The sequence below is a fragment of the Lipophrys pholis genome (assembly GCF_963383615.2).
Source record: "Lipophrys pholis genome assembly, chromosome: 12".
Classification (NCBI taxonomy): Eukaryota; Metazoa; Chordata; class Actinopteri; order Blenniiformes; family Blenniidae; genus Lipophrys; species Lipophrys pholis.
This window is the reverse complement of record NC_137641.1, coordinates 11,011,960-11,026,370: the sequence shown is the minus strand read 5'-3', so window position 1 is coordinate 11,026,370 and position 14,411 is coordinate 11,011,960. Positions and strand designations below refer to the sequence as shown.

At 43.4% G+C, this 14,411-nt stretch overlaps 1 protein-coding gene across 1 annotated transcript in view; it reads right to left on the bottom strand.

The window, feature by feature from the left end:
- Window positions 1-14,411, bottom strand: part of npr2 (natriuretic peptide receptor 2) — a 90,468-nt gene that overhangs the window by 41,648 nt on the left and 34,409 nt on the right. The window contains exons 6-7 of the mRNA XM_080476713.1: window positions 10,234-10,369; window positions 8,472-8,556 (exon numbers count right to left, since the gene is read on the bottom strand). Coding sequence (XP_080332839.1) covers window positions 8,472-8,556; window positions 10,234-10,369 — 221 coding nt within the window. The remainder of the gene's footprint in view (window positions 1-8,471; window positions 8,557-10,233; window positions 10,370-14,411) is intronic.

Genomic DNA, 14,411 nt, shown 5'->3' with positions numbered 1-14,411 from the left:
GCGCTCACATGTTCCCAATAGACGCACACCCCAAGGCTTGCACTCGCACACTGCGCATCTATTGGGATCAATACGGTATTTATTTTAAGACAATCACACTTTTAAGCTCTCGCACATAAAATAACGTGGTGGGCCACATTTGGCCCGCGGGCCTTGAGTTTGACACGCGTGCATTAGCAGAAGTTACCCAGATAGAGCAGCTTCAAGTAACTGAGTGGAACCATAGATGAGTGGATTATCATCTGATCAACTGGTACGTCCATCAGAGAGAATTACAAGGTGACGTCACCACAGATCCACTCGGGAAACGGAGGAACTGCAGGTGTGCGCCACACATGCTTTTCTCTCATCTCAAGTAGAAATCCTGACAGGAATGATGAATCTCCTAAAATGTCTCACATGTGGGAGTTAGAAGCTTTTTTTTAAGAATGCTATGTGAATGCACTATATTTTCTAGACCAGCAGCTTTCAAACGTTTCACCTCAGAAAACCACCACGATGTCTAACCTGGACACAACCCATGAAATCTTTAAATATTGCGGGCTTGTCGAGAGTGACGCTCGCCTCTGCCAATCAGCAGACGGCTGCGTTGTCTCTCCTCCTTATGGGACCCGTTCCGTAGTGCTCGGTACTCTGATGGAGGGGTGACGAAAAATCGTAACCGTTGGTTACGGTTGTTTCCGTACCATCCACAACTTTTGTCACTGGGGATGCCTGAAAACCCCATCCCAGCACATACTGCGTGGTGTTTATAGCATATTGTTCTCTGTGTGGTTTCATATATTAAAAAAAAAACAAGAAACAGCACCAACTAGTGGCCCAACATGAAAATCATTTTCGGCGTTTCGGCTGTTCAATTATAAACAGACATATTTAATTTTTCATGTCCAGACATAACTACTTGATAATCCTGGTCCGGCTGCTGCTGTTCCAGAACCATCGAAGAATTTGTTCCTCGGCAATCAGTGACATTATGTTGGATGAGGCTGTATAGAACATTGTAAACTTGCAGAAAACATCTCATACCCATGAATAAGAGAGTATTACTACAGTGACAGGCCAAAAGGTGCCGTGCTCAGACTTTAATAAGCCTCTAATAACCGTCTGTCGCTTTAAATGAACTCATTGAAAGTCCACTGCATGTACTGTGTCCAAGATTAAGCTTTGTTTCATCGTCCTCTTTGAAATAAAGGTACACCGTGGAGACTTGCTCCGATGACTCACGGGTCTTTCTTCTGTGAGAACTAGAGAACAAATAAACAATGATAACCATGATTAGAATCCACTCGTATGCCCACTCGCTCTATTTTTACCTTAACTGGACTCACATGTCCTGACCTCGCCTCGGTGCTAGCATGCTTTCAAAAATAGTCTTCAGCCTAAGAACTGTGAAGACGACGGCCTCCTCCGAGCAGAAAAATTGACGTAAGAAAGCCGGCGGAACATGTGTGTGTGATTAGCATTTTAGAGACTTACAGTAAATATCGTTTTGCAGTGTTTTACGACCGCCTTGGATCGGTTTTAAAAGCGGTGTTCCGCATGAGAGCGGTTCCATTTCTCAAAAACACAAGAGCGAGTAGCCGTCAACAGCTGTATCGCCAGGTAACCGACAGTGTGATGTTTATCAGAGCATCGGGGAGAGTTTTAATTACAGCTGGATCTGGTCGGGTTCATCAGTCCAGCGTCTCTTTCGGCTCAGTTGGCGCCGCGTTTCCAGTCACTCATAGAGTTCCCCTCACGTCGTCACGGCGCATTATGGCCGGATGATTCAAAGCAGATATAGGCGTCAAAAACAAGCTCCCGAACGTCTGGAAATCAATCCCATCATTTTCCCGTCTGTGATATTCCTGACGTCTTTTCGCTGTTATTTTATCGGCATCGGTCTGACGGGCAGCCGCCACACAGACGGGGAAACATTCCAGCCAATCAACACATCTGGGGCAGATCTGTCAGGAGCCGCCGTACCTTGACACCGAATGATCTCCAGCGAAACATGTTCAAAAGTAAAGTGGCAATAATTCTGGAAACTACAGGGTTTTTTTTTTTTAAAGAGATGTTTTGCCCTTTTTTTTTTTTTTTTAAGGGGCGGTGGGGGGGATTCTCTTTCTGTTTAAAACACTTAGACATGAAAAATGAGCCGAGCCGACACATTCCGAGCCAATCTAAAAGGTGTAAAACACTTCCAGATGGTGGCAGGAAATTATTGCAGAGTTTGCATATCAGCCTCCCCGAGCCGACACGGCCGGCCTCAGAACGTGACACATGCGGGGCATGCGGGAGTTGTTGGGACAGTCCAGAAACCTTGAGGGAGACGCCTGTTTGCAAAAAACCTTGAACCGCGCCATCATGGTGGTGGGGGCAGGAAACACCATTAAAGCACCAGCGCCCTCCAGCTCCATCAGCCCACCGCCATCAGTGAGAAAAAAAAAAGAGGCACTTTTCTATTTAAGGAAGCTCGTTTAGAGGTTTAGAGACCTCTGGCAGCCAGAGGGGCAAAGTGTGGCGCTCCACACTGGGCCTATTGTTTCATAGGTCCCATTTGTGAATACCTCTGCTTGGACCAACCCCTCTATTAAAACAACAGAGCCTCTGCTGCTCTGCTCAACATCCCCTCACACCGATTCTGCCGCCGCCGCCGCCGACGGACTCCAAAATCAACTGAGCGCGGGCCGACCCATCCAGCTGCTTCACCCCGAAGTGCTGCGGGACTCAGTTTTAACAGTCGCGCCATGAAATGTGAACATTTGTGCGTGTTCTTTTACTTGGACCAGGTTGCGTGTGCACGCGCTCCAAAAGCAAACCGAACAAGTCAGCTGGCGAGTTTTCCAGCTGCTGAAATGTTACTGGAGGTGCAAACGCTGTTTTCTGGATGGCTGTTATCATTGGGACAGAGAAAAATGGTTTTTTTTAACTTCAAGTGGTACAAATAAACTGAGCAGAAGTCTGGGCAGAAGTCTGACTGATATTAGATTGAGGATTCTGTTTATATTAGATGTTTTTGTCTTCTCATGTGTTGTCAGTATTATTGAAACGTTGAAAAACATGAGAATGGAAAACTTTAGCTGCGTTTTGGGTGTCCGTTTGAAACCACTGAAAACGCAACTTTTTGAAAACGCTCTGACTCTGTTGCCATGTAAACGCACCTTTTCTGCCTCCGTGTAAACCACATAAAACTGTACCACAGCTGTAGTGAATAGTTCTTCTGCACATGAGCAGTCATATGGAGAATAACAACAACGTTTCCTCCATATTGTCCTGGGACTCGAAAGTTTTATTGTTGACAGCCACCGTAAAAACAATGCAACTTGTTCGTCTGTCCATACAAATGTCTGTGTCCTGCCATTGTTAATGTTTACAGCGTATTGTTGACCGCAGGTATTTCTAGCTTCATTACGAAAAGAAACAACAGTGGACTTGCATGTTAACCATATGGTTTTCAGTCTGTCCGCCATTATCGTGGACACGCACGTCGTTTTCAAAACATTGCTGTGCAAATGTGAAATTTTTCTGAAACGAAAGAGCAAAAACAATGTTTTTTTACTTGAATGGTTGTGTGAGCGGCGTCTCAGTCTTAAAACGCTGCGCTCCTGTGTAAAGGATGGAAACTGAACCGTTTCTTTTCCATTCAAGCTTTGATTCACAGATGTTGAGCGAAGGTGGTGGAAAAGATTTTAAAACGTTTCACTGAACATGCAGCAGTATTCTTCACTTCGTACCTTTATTTCCCCCTGAAGTCAGTCATTTTGCAGAAACTCAGACACATCACCTTCCATTTCAACCAACATACGTTTTCACGCTGGTTTTTTTTTATGTGCACTTTCGGAGCAAAATAAAAATACAAAGTAGTAAAAAAGAAAAGCCACTTCATTTGTTGACGTTTTTGAGTTTTCACCGCAGGTAAAATGTCAACACAAATTTGCAGATGATAATATTTAAGTCTTTTATTAATCACCGCTCAGCAAGTAAATATCTAAATTCGAAATATTCTTGATTAGTCATGTTGAGGCTGGTGCGAAAATTACATTTAATCACAAAACAACACAAACAACCAGGTGATTGATGACACAGGTTTCTTTATTCAGCTGCACATTCATTTCAAACAGACTTTTCAGTATTTTTCACGCTGGCAAAGGTTTCATGTTAATAGCAATAATCTCTTCCAGAAACTTCCGTAGATATAAAGTAACAGTAATGCACCAGAAGGAGAAGTTATAGTTTGTGCGTAAGCAAAAGTAAATATATATTCTTTAAAATTTATATTTTTTTCTATTAATAATTCATATAAAAATAGATAAAACATGTAATATTTGTATCTGAGAGGAGTTAATTGCACCTTAATTTGAGGAATTGATCAGATCTGCTGACAGAATCTAGTTTAAAAGAAAGATTTAGTGGTGTAGAGAGGACAGGTCGACCAATCAGGCTGATGTGAAGAGAATCGCCTCGTCGTCCATCAGCGAAACTCCGCCGGTGTCTGCCAAAACAGGAACTCATTTGTTAGCTTTCTTGCTACTGAATAGACAAAAACAGAACTCTGAAATCCTGCTGGAGGTGTGGTTTCTTTAAGCAGAAAGTTTATTTTCACAGTGTGGCTTCAGAATCGGACGAAAGACGACATGTTTGAGGCTCCGTTTACATGGCAACGTGTCAAGTGAAAACACATCGTTTTTAAACTTTCACTTAAGAAAAGTTTCACGTTTTGAAAATGGTGTTCGTTTACACGGAAACATCCAAAATGATAAAGATGATGTAGTTAGTATGTTGGGCCACTAGTGACTGCTGTTGTTTGTTTTTGTAATGAAACTACACACACATGCATGCAGAGAACAACGCACTATAAACATGAGCAATAGGAGAACGCGGTCATTCGTATGGACATAGTCCCAAGTTGGATTGTTATTACGGTGACTGTCAACTATAAAACTACCATGTCCCAAGAGAATATGGACTGAGAGTCATGACATTCATTGTTCATATTGTCCATCTACGGAGCATGTGCAGAAGAACTTTTTACTATGGCCGCGGCGTGCATGTGCAGTAGCAGCGTTTTGGCCATCTACACGCAGATGCATTTTTTCTCCGTTTCCACGACAACGGAGTTGGAGCATTTTCAAAAAGCATAATTTTCAGTGGCTCCGAGCACCGTTGTCGTGTAAAAGGGAACCACAACGAAAGTTTTCTGTTTCAAAACGTTGTGGTGTAAATGGGCCCTGCGTCTGCCCGACACGGCCCTCCATCTAATAAACTGTCATTTATGGAAAAGGGTCTAATTATAGCGGGGCCCGAGCAGGTCAGAACTGACAAAAATGCAGCGCAACGTTTCCCTGTTAGATTCCCATCATAAAAATAGACACTTCAGAAGTAAAAAAAAAAAAACAAACATAGTTACAGAGTAAAAAAAATTAAACTCACTGTCCAGAAGTCCCGGGAAACTAGCCAGCTGGGAAGTCCTGCTGTGCTTGAAGCACAGTAAGCTGAAACAAACACAGAGGAAGATGGTTGAAGCTTTAGAAACAAAGCGCCCACTTGGCCTCGAAATATCTGGTAGGTATTAAATGATTGTCATGATTAAGTCAGATTCACAATTAGTGGATTTACCTCGGGTGGAAAGCTGCTCCGCCGTCTTTCTTCCACCATTCCTCTTAAAAAAATCCATTCTGATTGGCTGGTGATTAACACTCGATTGTGTTAATGGTCAGTATTAGAAAGGTGATCACATGTGTTAGTTAGTGGGGATGAATAAACCCCCCACCCCCCTCTTACAAATGTGTAAGAGGGGCCTATGTAAAGACACCATGGGGGGAAAAAGGTGATTAAAGAGGGAAAAATAGAAACATTAATTTTCTTCCATTACATGCAGAAAATCCCCGTGACATTACCCCGGCCCAAAAAAAAAACCCCTCCGGTGATTGCTCAGAGCGAGCGTGATTCCCTTCTTGTTTCATTAAACAAGGCTTAATGCAGCGACACAAACATGGAGCCACGTGGGACAACCTCTTCACTCAGATCTGTTTTTCACTGCCGAGCCGTGAACCATCTGCGAAGCAGCGGGCGATGGAAGCCAGCAGTTAACAATTAAACACCGACACTCATTCAAACGCTTAATCACATAAAGCAAAGTCCTGCTTCTTTTCAGCTTCAGCCGGTTTAATGTGGAGGATTTCACCCGGGGAGCTGAGATCAGCTTCTGTAAATCTCACTTTACGTGATTCAGTTTTCAACACCGATCGAGGCAGGAGTCGGAATTTTTGTTAATCCTGCGGTCGCCCACACCGATCAGCCGTAACATTATGACCACCTACATATGAGCCGAGTCAGTCTCTTGTTCATGGGAGTCTTGGCCGCGGTGCACATGTGCAGTAGCAGCATTTCAGAAAAGTGGCGTTTTCCCCCATTTCCATGGAGACGGGGCTTTTTTTTGCAGGTCTTGTGAGGCGTTAATGATCTGCAGTGAACTGGTCTATGGAAGCCATGATAGGATCACTGATGCATTCTAGGAATGAAGACTCGGGGGTTATCCAACAGTGGAGCTTCAGTAGATTTTAAGTAATTTCAAACCCCCAAATTGCTTTACATTGTTAGTCACATTCACCCATTCACTCACACATGCGAAGCACCCAATCCCTCCACTGGGAGCAGTTTGAGCTCGGAGTCTCGCTCATGGACACTTTGACATGTGGCTGGGGGAGATGGGTAATTGAACCGGCAACCAACTGAGGGACTCCCAACTGAGCGACAGCCGCCCTAAATGGTGCACAGTCAATGTCCATTGTCATTGGTCCAGGTAGGAGACACCTCAGAGATACTGAACCAGGTCACCTGGACTTGATGATGAAAGACGTTTTTACAGCTTCCAAGACGTCTAATGATCGAGTTCAGCTGACCTGGTTCAACAACGTTGAGATGTCTGACAGTTCAGGGTTGAAATTACACCTCCCATCAATACATCTTCAATTCCGCGTTATCCAAGCTCACGCTCATTTTTGACGGCACATGCACAAAAACAGATCCGTCCGCTACAGACGGTGTAAACCTTTAAACGTCTGTGCGACCGATGGTTCAAAATTTATCATTCAGTCCAGCAGAAAGCGCCATTCTGAATCCACATATGGGCCAAATACCAAGAAGAGGAGTAGTGTGTTTTTTGTTTTTGTTTTAGAGAGAAGAAGTCAACATCACTGAAAACAATGGAACTGAGTAAGAAAGAGGCCAAATCCGGGGCAGCGTTGCAGGTAGTGGTGGTCTGTACGGATGTTAATGCATCAAGGTGTCATACAGTCACTCTTCGTACACCTTTTCCTTGATTTTTCTAATCTGAACACTGCCCCACCATGGCACTGGGTGGTACTGCAACATTTAGTTGCAGTACCACAGAGTAGCCACGAACTTGGGTTCCCCCCCAAAAAAGGCAGTGACTATTGTTTGAAAGGAAATGTGTGTCCCATATTTATACTTTACATATAGTCTTAACTAAGTAGTTTTGATATATTTTTGTATGTGTTTTTGTTCTCAGTGAACTGCCAGTGAAAAGATCCAAACACAATAAGAGAAAATGTATTTGACAGATGTATGCTAGTTCTCATCACGTCCGGCGATATGTCACAGACTCCGTCGGTTTCATAAATCGAAAGAAAAGTGTGAGTAATGATGATTGACAGATTTAACAGTGTTCTTGCTTTTCTACTTTGGAGACAGACGGGGGCTTTAGGGCAGCGACCAAAAACTTAATATGGACAAAAATCCTCAGGAATCAGACAGGTGATTCAACACCGTGGCAACGTTTAAAAATAATCAAATAAAATAATATTCATACTGGATTCAATGATCTTGGAGAGTTTAGTTTTAAATCACTTGTGCTAATGGAGGAGAAAAAAAACAAAATTCAACAGAGGCAAATAAAAGCTGTAACGTTACGTTGAATCATTTCTCGATGAAATCTGACTTTCAGAGCCCGGAGACCTTATTTCCACTGTTTTCATGACAGAATTTCTGCCGTCCAAAGGTTTGTTTCACAGTGTGAGAAAAGCAGGCTCCTTTTGGCTCCTTCTAATTGGATTTTACAGGGTTTTCATAAGCCAAACGACTTACGGCAGCCTACAAGCAGACAGCCGTGTAATCCTTCAAGAGAGGCAGAAACAACAAACAATCAGGCCGGATTGACGTTTTCTCCTGACATCAGCAGTGTGGGAATTATTTAAAGTGGGCGCCGTTTAATCAGCCAGGAGAAAGTTAACCAACACGCTAATGACCGGTAAGCGAGAGTGGCCCAAGTTGGATTGTTATTACGGTGGCCAGTTGTGGCCAGTTTATGAGCTCACTCGGCAGCTCCAGTAGGTATCATGCTGTCACCTACTGAGTCGTTACCGTGGCAACAATCTTGTAAATAGCCCGCAAGCACCTATAGCGGCATGATCCGAAGATCCCACTTTTCTTTTAAAAATACAAAGGAACCGCGGCGCGTTTACACTCACCTGTAAATGAGGAAACTGGAGATCCCGAAGATGATGAGGGCCAAGCCGGAGCCCACGGCCACAATTCCCAGAACTGGCAGATGACCTGGAAACAGAGGAAAAAAATAAATAAAGAATTAAACACTGATGTGCTCAACAGATGTGCACATTCATAACTTTGAAGATACAGAGAAGAGAAGAAAAAAAAAAAGCTGCAGCTGTGTCTTGCAGAAGTGCAGCTGCAGTGCTGCAGCAAATCTGTCAAACCGCAAACAACCTGACAGGAGGGCCCAGCTCGGCTCTGGCTGTCCGCCTCGACGTTTAAATCACAGGATAAGCCGATTGAGGTAATTAGAGGGAAATCATTTCTCGCTAATCAGCAGCAGAAAATGTTCCGTTTCAGAGGATCACTGAACATTTTGATCTTAATTGTTGCTCTGTGTTTCAGGGAGCTAACAGAACAGGATTTCTTCATGCATTTGCTTTAAATTAGTAACCACTAATGCACGCACGCACACACACACACACACACACACACACACACACACACACACACACACACACACACACACACACACACACACACACACACACACACTTGTGAATCAGGCGTCAAACCTCAAAATATCGATGGAGAGTGATTCATGGGTAACTGGGAAATCGGAAAGTTCCAACTTCCAAACTCGGAAATTCACACTTGAAACAAGCTTTGCAGAGCTCATTGAAGCTCCACTGACACTTGTTCTTGCTCACATTGTTTATGCGCTGAACTCAAAGATCCAAGACTTCTTCTATCAACACAAAATGTTTATTCCTCTCAAACATTGTTCACAAATTTGTCTAAATCTGTGTTAGTGAGCACTTCTCCATCTCACAGGTGTGATAGCGCAACATGGTGATTAGACAGCAGGATTATTGCACAGGTGTGTCTTATAGGCTGGACACAATAAAAAGGAAGGACACTCCAAAATTTGCAGTTTTATCACATAGCACAAGTTTTGAAGGAGTGTGCAATCGGCATGCTGACTGCAGGAATGTCCACCAGAGCTGTTGTCCATGAATTGAACGTTCATTTCTCTCCCATAACCCGTCTCCAAAGGCGTTTCAGAGAGTGTTGGAGTCTCCTGCAGCCTACATCGAGGGGCGCACACTGCTTAATCAGAGGTGGGTGTTTCCCAAATGGTAACTTTCCAAGTTCTGGGTGTTGTTGCAATGGTGACTAGTCTTGATGAGATAACTTGGATTTAAAGGATTTCTGCTCTTTCTTCCTGAAGCTTGGTTTGAGCACTCCCAAAGCAGAACCGCACCTGGAACGGTAACATACACCCTCTCCGCTCACTTCAGTCTAGCAGACCAGGTTCAGATTTATTGCTCGATTAGAAATGCAGACGTCTCCCACTCAGTTCATCCTCTCTCACTCTGTTCACACAACAAGGCCCTCTCCCAGCACTTATCTTCCCCTGCTTGTCACTCCAGCAGAAAATAAACTTTGATCATTGGTGCTCGAATGAAACAAAAGCAAAACAGAACATTTATCACGGCGGAGACCATGAAAACATCACAAGCCAGATAAAGACGACCGTGACGATGAAAACAATGCATTAGCGCATCGTAATATCCACCTGAGGCGCCATCCATCGCACAGACCCAAGATAACAAACATTAAGAGTAATTCCTCCTGGTGTCAGGGTGACGTTCCAGTGAAGACATTCCATTTCTGCTTTCTAGACGATCCCTCATTGTGGAGGTGGAAGGATTGAAAACCTCGTTATTTGGGTCATACCGTCGTTGCAGGAGGGGTCGTCTGTGGAGAAGACGCAGGGGGGGTTGTCCAGAGGCGGACCACCGCTGGGCCAGTGGATCTTCTCCGTCTGTGACCAGATGATCTCCTTGGTGGTTCCATTGTAGTATGCGATGAGCTGCAAACACAGGGGGAGCTTGTGAGATCAATCTACACTCCACCAATAGCACTGCATCATTTACAGCTACAATTCAAAGCCCACTTTCAACCATTCACTCGCTTCCTAAAAGTATTTTCAAATACAGCACTCACTGCTTGTAATTTGACACCAGATCTGCCATCAATAGCATGACGCAGAGAGTCACAGACACAATGTGATTTATTTTTTGTTGTATTTCCAACATTTCCACTGAATTCAAAGTCGGTTTAAAACGTTTCACTCACATGTGTTTAATGACATCACACTGAAAATATTTCATATTTGTATCTTACAATTTTTTTGAGGACATTTCACTGTCTTTTGCACCAGAAGGTTTCATTAAAATTGGCATTATTTCGAGATTGGAGTTATTTTCAGGAATAATTGTTTGTTTTTGTTTTTTTAAGAAAAACATTTCCGTCACGTATACTCTGCAGCACAACAAATAACAACTTTAAAGTTTAAATTAAAAGGTTATTATTGACATTATTTGAACAAGCGTGTACAATAATGACAACTATAGTTATGAGTCAGACCTCCAGCCCGAGTCAACAACTCACACTAACACAAAAGAAAAGCTGCATTTGCATTGATTACAACTCTAGAAGCAAAACTGCTCTTCTGTTGTGAAACACGACTCCGATGTTTGCAGCTCGCCAGAGGAGATTTTAATGTTTTCCATCCCTGGTTGCCAAACGCCTTCTGTTCCCTCCATCAAACCCCTGGAAGGCAGCGCAGAGGGTCAACCAAACAATGCAGAACGTGAAGGCTGAAGGTGCAGAGGCTGCACCTTCTCAGACTGTTCCAATGCGTTCGCCACAATCTGCTGTTGAGTAAATCTCCTCCAACAACTCACTTTAACAGACACCCGTCAGTCGTAATATCTCGACTGCTGCTTATGGAGGCTCAACGTCACTAAACCTCTGAAGATGTTCGGTGGCGTCTGTTTTCAACATCTAAGGCCCTGTCCGCACAAACCAAAATAATTTTTTTATCAACACGGTGCAGGAAATACCTGAGTCCACATGACACCATGAAAATTACACAAAACAATGTAGTACATATTCCAGGTGTATAGGTGGCGCTGTGCATCTGCCGCAGAAATATACCAAAACAGAGAAGAAGACACGGAGCATGCAAAAACTGAGAAATGTGACATATCATCTTATTAAACCAAATAGCCTCAGTAGCTTCTGCAGCACAATCTGGAGCATGTCGTCGCCATTGTTGTTGTTGTTAAGTGACGTTGCGGGGAAAGAGGGTCGTGGGGTTATCGGGTCGAGAGGTGGGGCGATGACATAATTGTTTTCAGCTAATGTGCATCTTGCCCAGCCGTCCTTTTCTAATTTCTCCACTCTGGAACCCGTTCTCAAAACAACTCCCATTTTGAGGCTCCTATATGGCCGTGTGGATGAAGGGAAAAAAACAATATGGCTCCATAAAATGGTTTTGTTGTGTGGACAGAACCTTAGTGGCAGAATCTTAGAACATGATGAAAGGACTTCAAGTGAAAACACAAAACCTTTGTTGTGTTTTGGATGTCTTTTTACACGACAACGCTGCTCAGAGCCACTGAAAACATTCTGAGAACAGCTCCCAAGGTGGAAAATTTTTAAAACGCTACGACTCCTTGATCGTATAGACTGGCAAAAATGATATTTTCTGGGAATGCTCAGGCTTTGTCTCCTTGTAGGCGACGCTGCTACTGCACAGGTGAACTACGCAAATGTTAATGTTTATAGCGTATTGTTCTCTGTGAGGTTTCATTTCAAAAACAAACAACAGCACCCACTAGTGGTCCAACGAGAAAACAACACAATTCTCAGTGTTTATGCGGTTGCCATGTAGAGGTTTTGGCATACACGTGAAACTTCCATCAAACAAAAACGCAAAAAATATTTGTTTTCACTTGAATCGTGTAAACGGAGTCTTACATTAAAAAAATGGCCAAAACTGCTAATGTGACTCAGTTTGTTAAAATAGCGTAAAGGAGAGGTGTAGGGGAAAGTGAATGAATGAATAAATAAATAAATAATGTGCCTGATTTAACAACTTGTTTTGAGAAAACTCTGGATTCTTCATGTTTCCCAAAAGCTGGCAACATTTCATGGACTGTAACTGACACATCATCGAGTCAAGAATAAAACAAAACTTAGACACACATATTACATACGCTTCTTCAAAACACAAAGACACATCCCGGGTCTGGGGGTTGTCTGGGCACACACACACACACACACACACACACACACACACACACACACACACACACACACACACACACACACACACACACACACACACACACACACACACACACACACACACACACACACACACTTCCACTCCTCATCTATCAATATCATGTTCTTCTTTGTAAATCTATGTTCTTGCTTGAAAACCATGTTACTATCTAGATAGAGCTGCTCAGGCTTGTTTAGTCTAACAACAGTTGTGTTTGTGTTGGGATCACTGTGATAACTGTAAATAGTATATGTAGCATTAACAATGTTGTCCCCCACCCATCCCCCGGTGAACGGACAAGTCATCCACAAAACTGCAACCCTGGACAACTCATCCACGACTGTTTTTTTCAGCATTTTTGATTTGAAGGATTTGATTTCAATATATATTTGACAAATTTTGAAGGATTATTAAGTGTATTTGAAAAAATAAACAAACAGGGGCGCGCCGTGCACTGGCTCAGATGTGGTCTTCAGAAATACAGTTTTCAGAAATGTATTTCTGAAAACAAATAAGCCGTAAAGTCAAAACGCCGCTTCATAGATGACAGCTTTGAGTGATGTGTTCAGGTGCTCGTCAACGAGCTGCGGAGGTTGTACAGTAGCGACGTTACATGCTTTTTCAGCTTTATTGATTTGAAGGATTGAATTTCAAAGTATCTTTATTACGGTGTAAAGACATTGTCGTGTCCCAATGTCGGAACGGGATAACGCCGCTTCGTCGCCGACAGCTTTGAGTGATGCGTTCAGGTGCATCATGTAAGCACGCCCTCCGACATGTTAACGAGCTGCAGGGCTCATATAGTAGCGATGTTACATGATAAACATGATTAAAATATGACTGATACAAGCAAGCTGGAACGTGCAGGACATGGCAGTGCCGAACTTTCAGGTGTGTGTGTGTGTGTGGGGGGGGGGGGGGGGGGGGGGGGGGGGGGGGGTCATGTGTGCAAAGAAAACCATTCTTCGCGAGAAACAAAACCATATGATACGATAATAAATATATCTAGACGTATAGTAGACATATATAAAATATCAATTAGAAATAATGTGTAAAACTCTCCCCTCAATCTTCTCTCTTCTCTCTGTCTCTCTCTGAGCGTCCCCCCCCCCCCCCGGACGTGTACAGCAGCCATGCCATAAAAAAAAAAAAAAAAAAGAATAAAACAAAACAGCACATTCGCTTCAGTTCCAATAGATTATCTGTGCATTTTCCAGTAAAGTGACAGACATCGCCAACAACACAGCCCGTTCAATAGTCTGAGATTGTGAAATCCGACACCGTCTCTGTAATATTTTCAACCAGGCCACTGGATACTCGGGTCAATCGGCCATGTGGATGCACCAATTAAAAGCTGAGGATAAATGAGAGCAGGAAGCCCCACTGACAGCCTCCGAGGACCGCTCTGAAATTCTAACTGAAGTCAAATGTAGCTAACCCACTTCTCCTCCCCGCAGAGAGAGAGAGAGAGAAATCACACTCGGACAGTTCTAGCGTTGTTTTCAGAGCTCTACACACACACACACACACACACACACACACCCACACACACACACACACACACACACACACACACACACACACACACACACACTTTCATCAGACTGCTAGGGAAATGTGAGGTTTTACGCATCTTATCATTAAAGAAGTCACAACCCCAGAATACCTCGCTGATAGTTGTGCTTCACGCATATTTCCACGCTTTGGCCTGAAGTGCTTCTACGAAGAGCATGAGCAAAGTCTGCGGTTGTAAACTCCGATTGAGTGATTGCGCTGA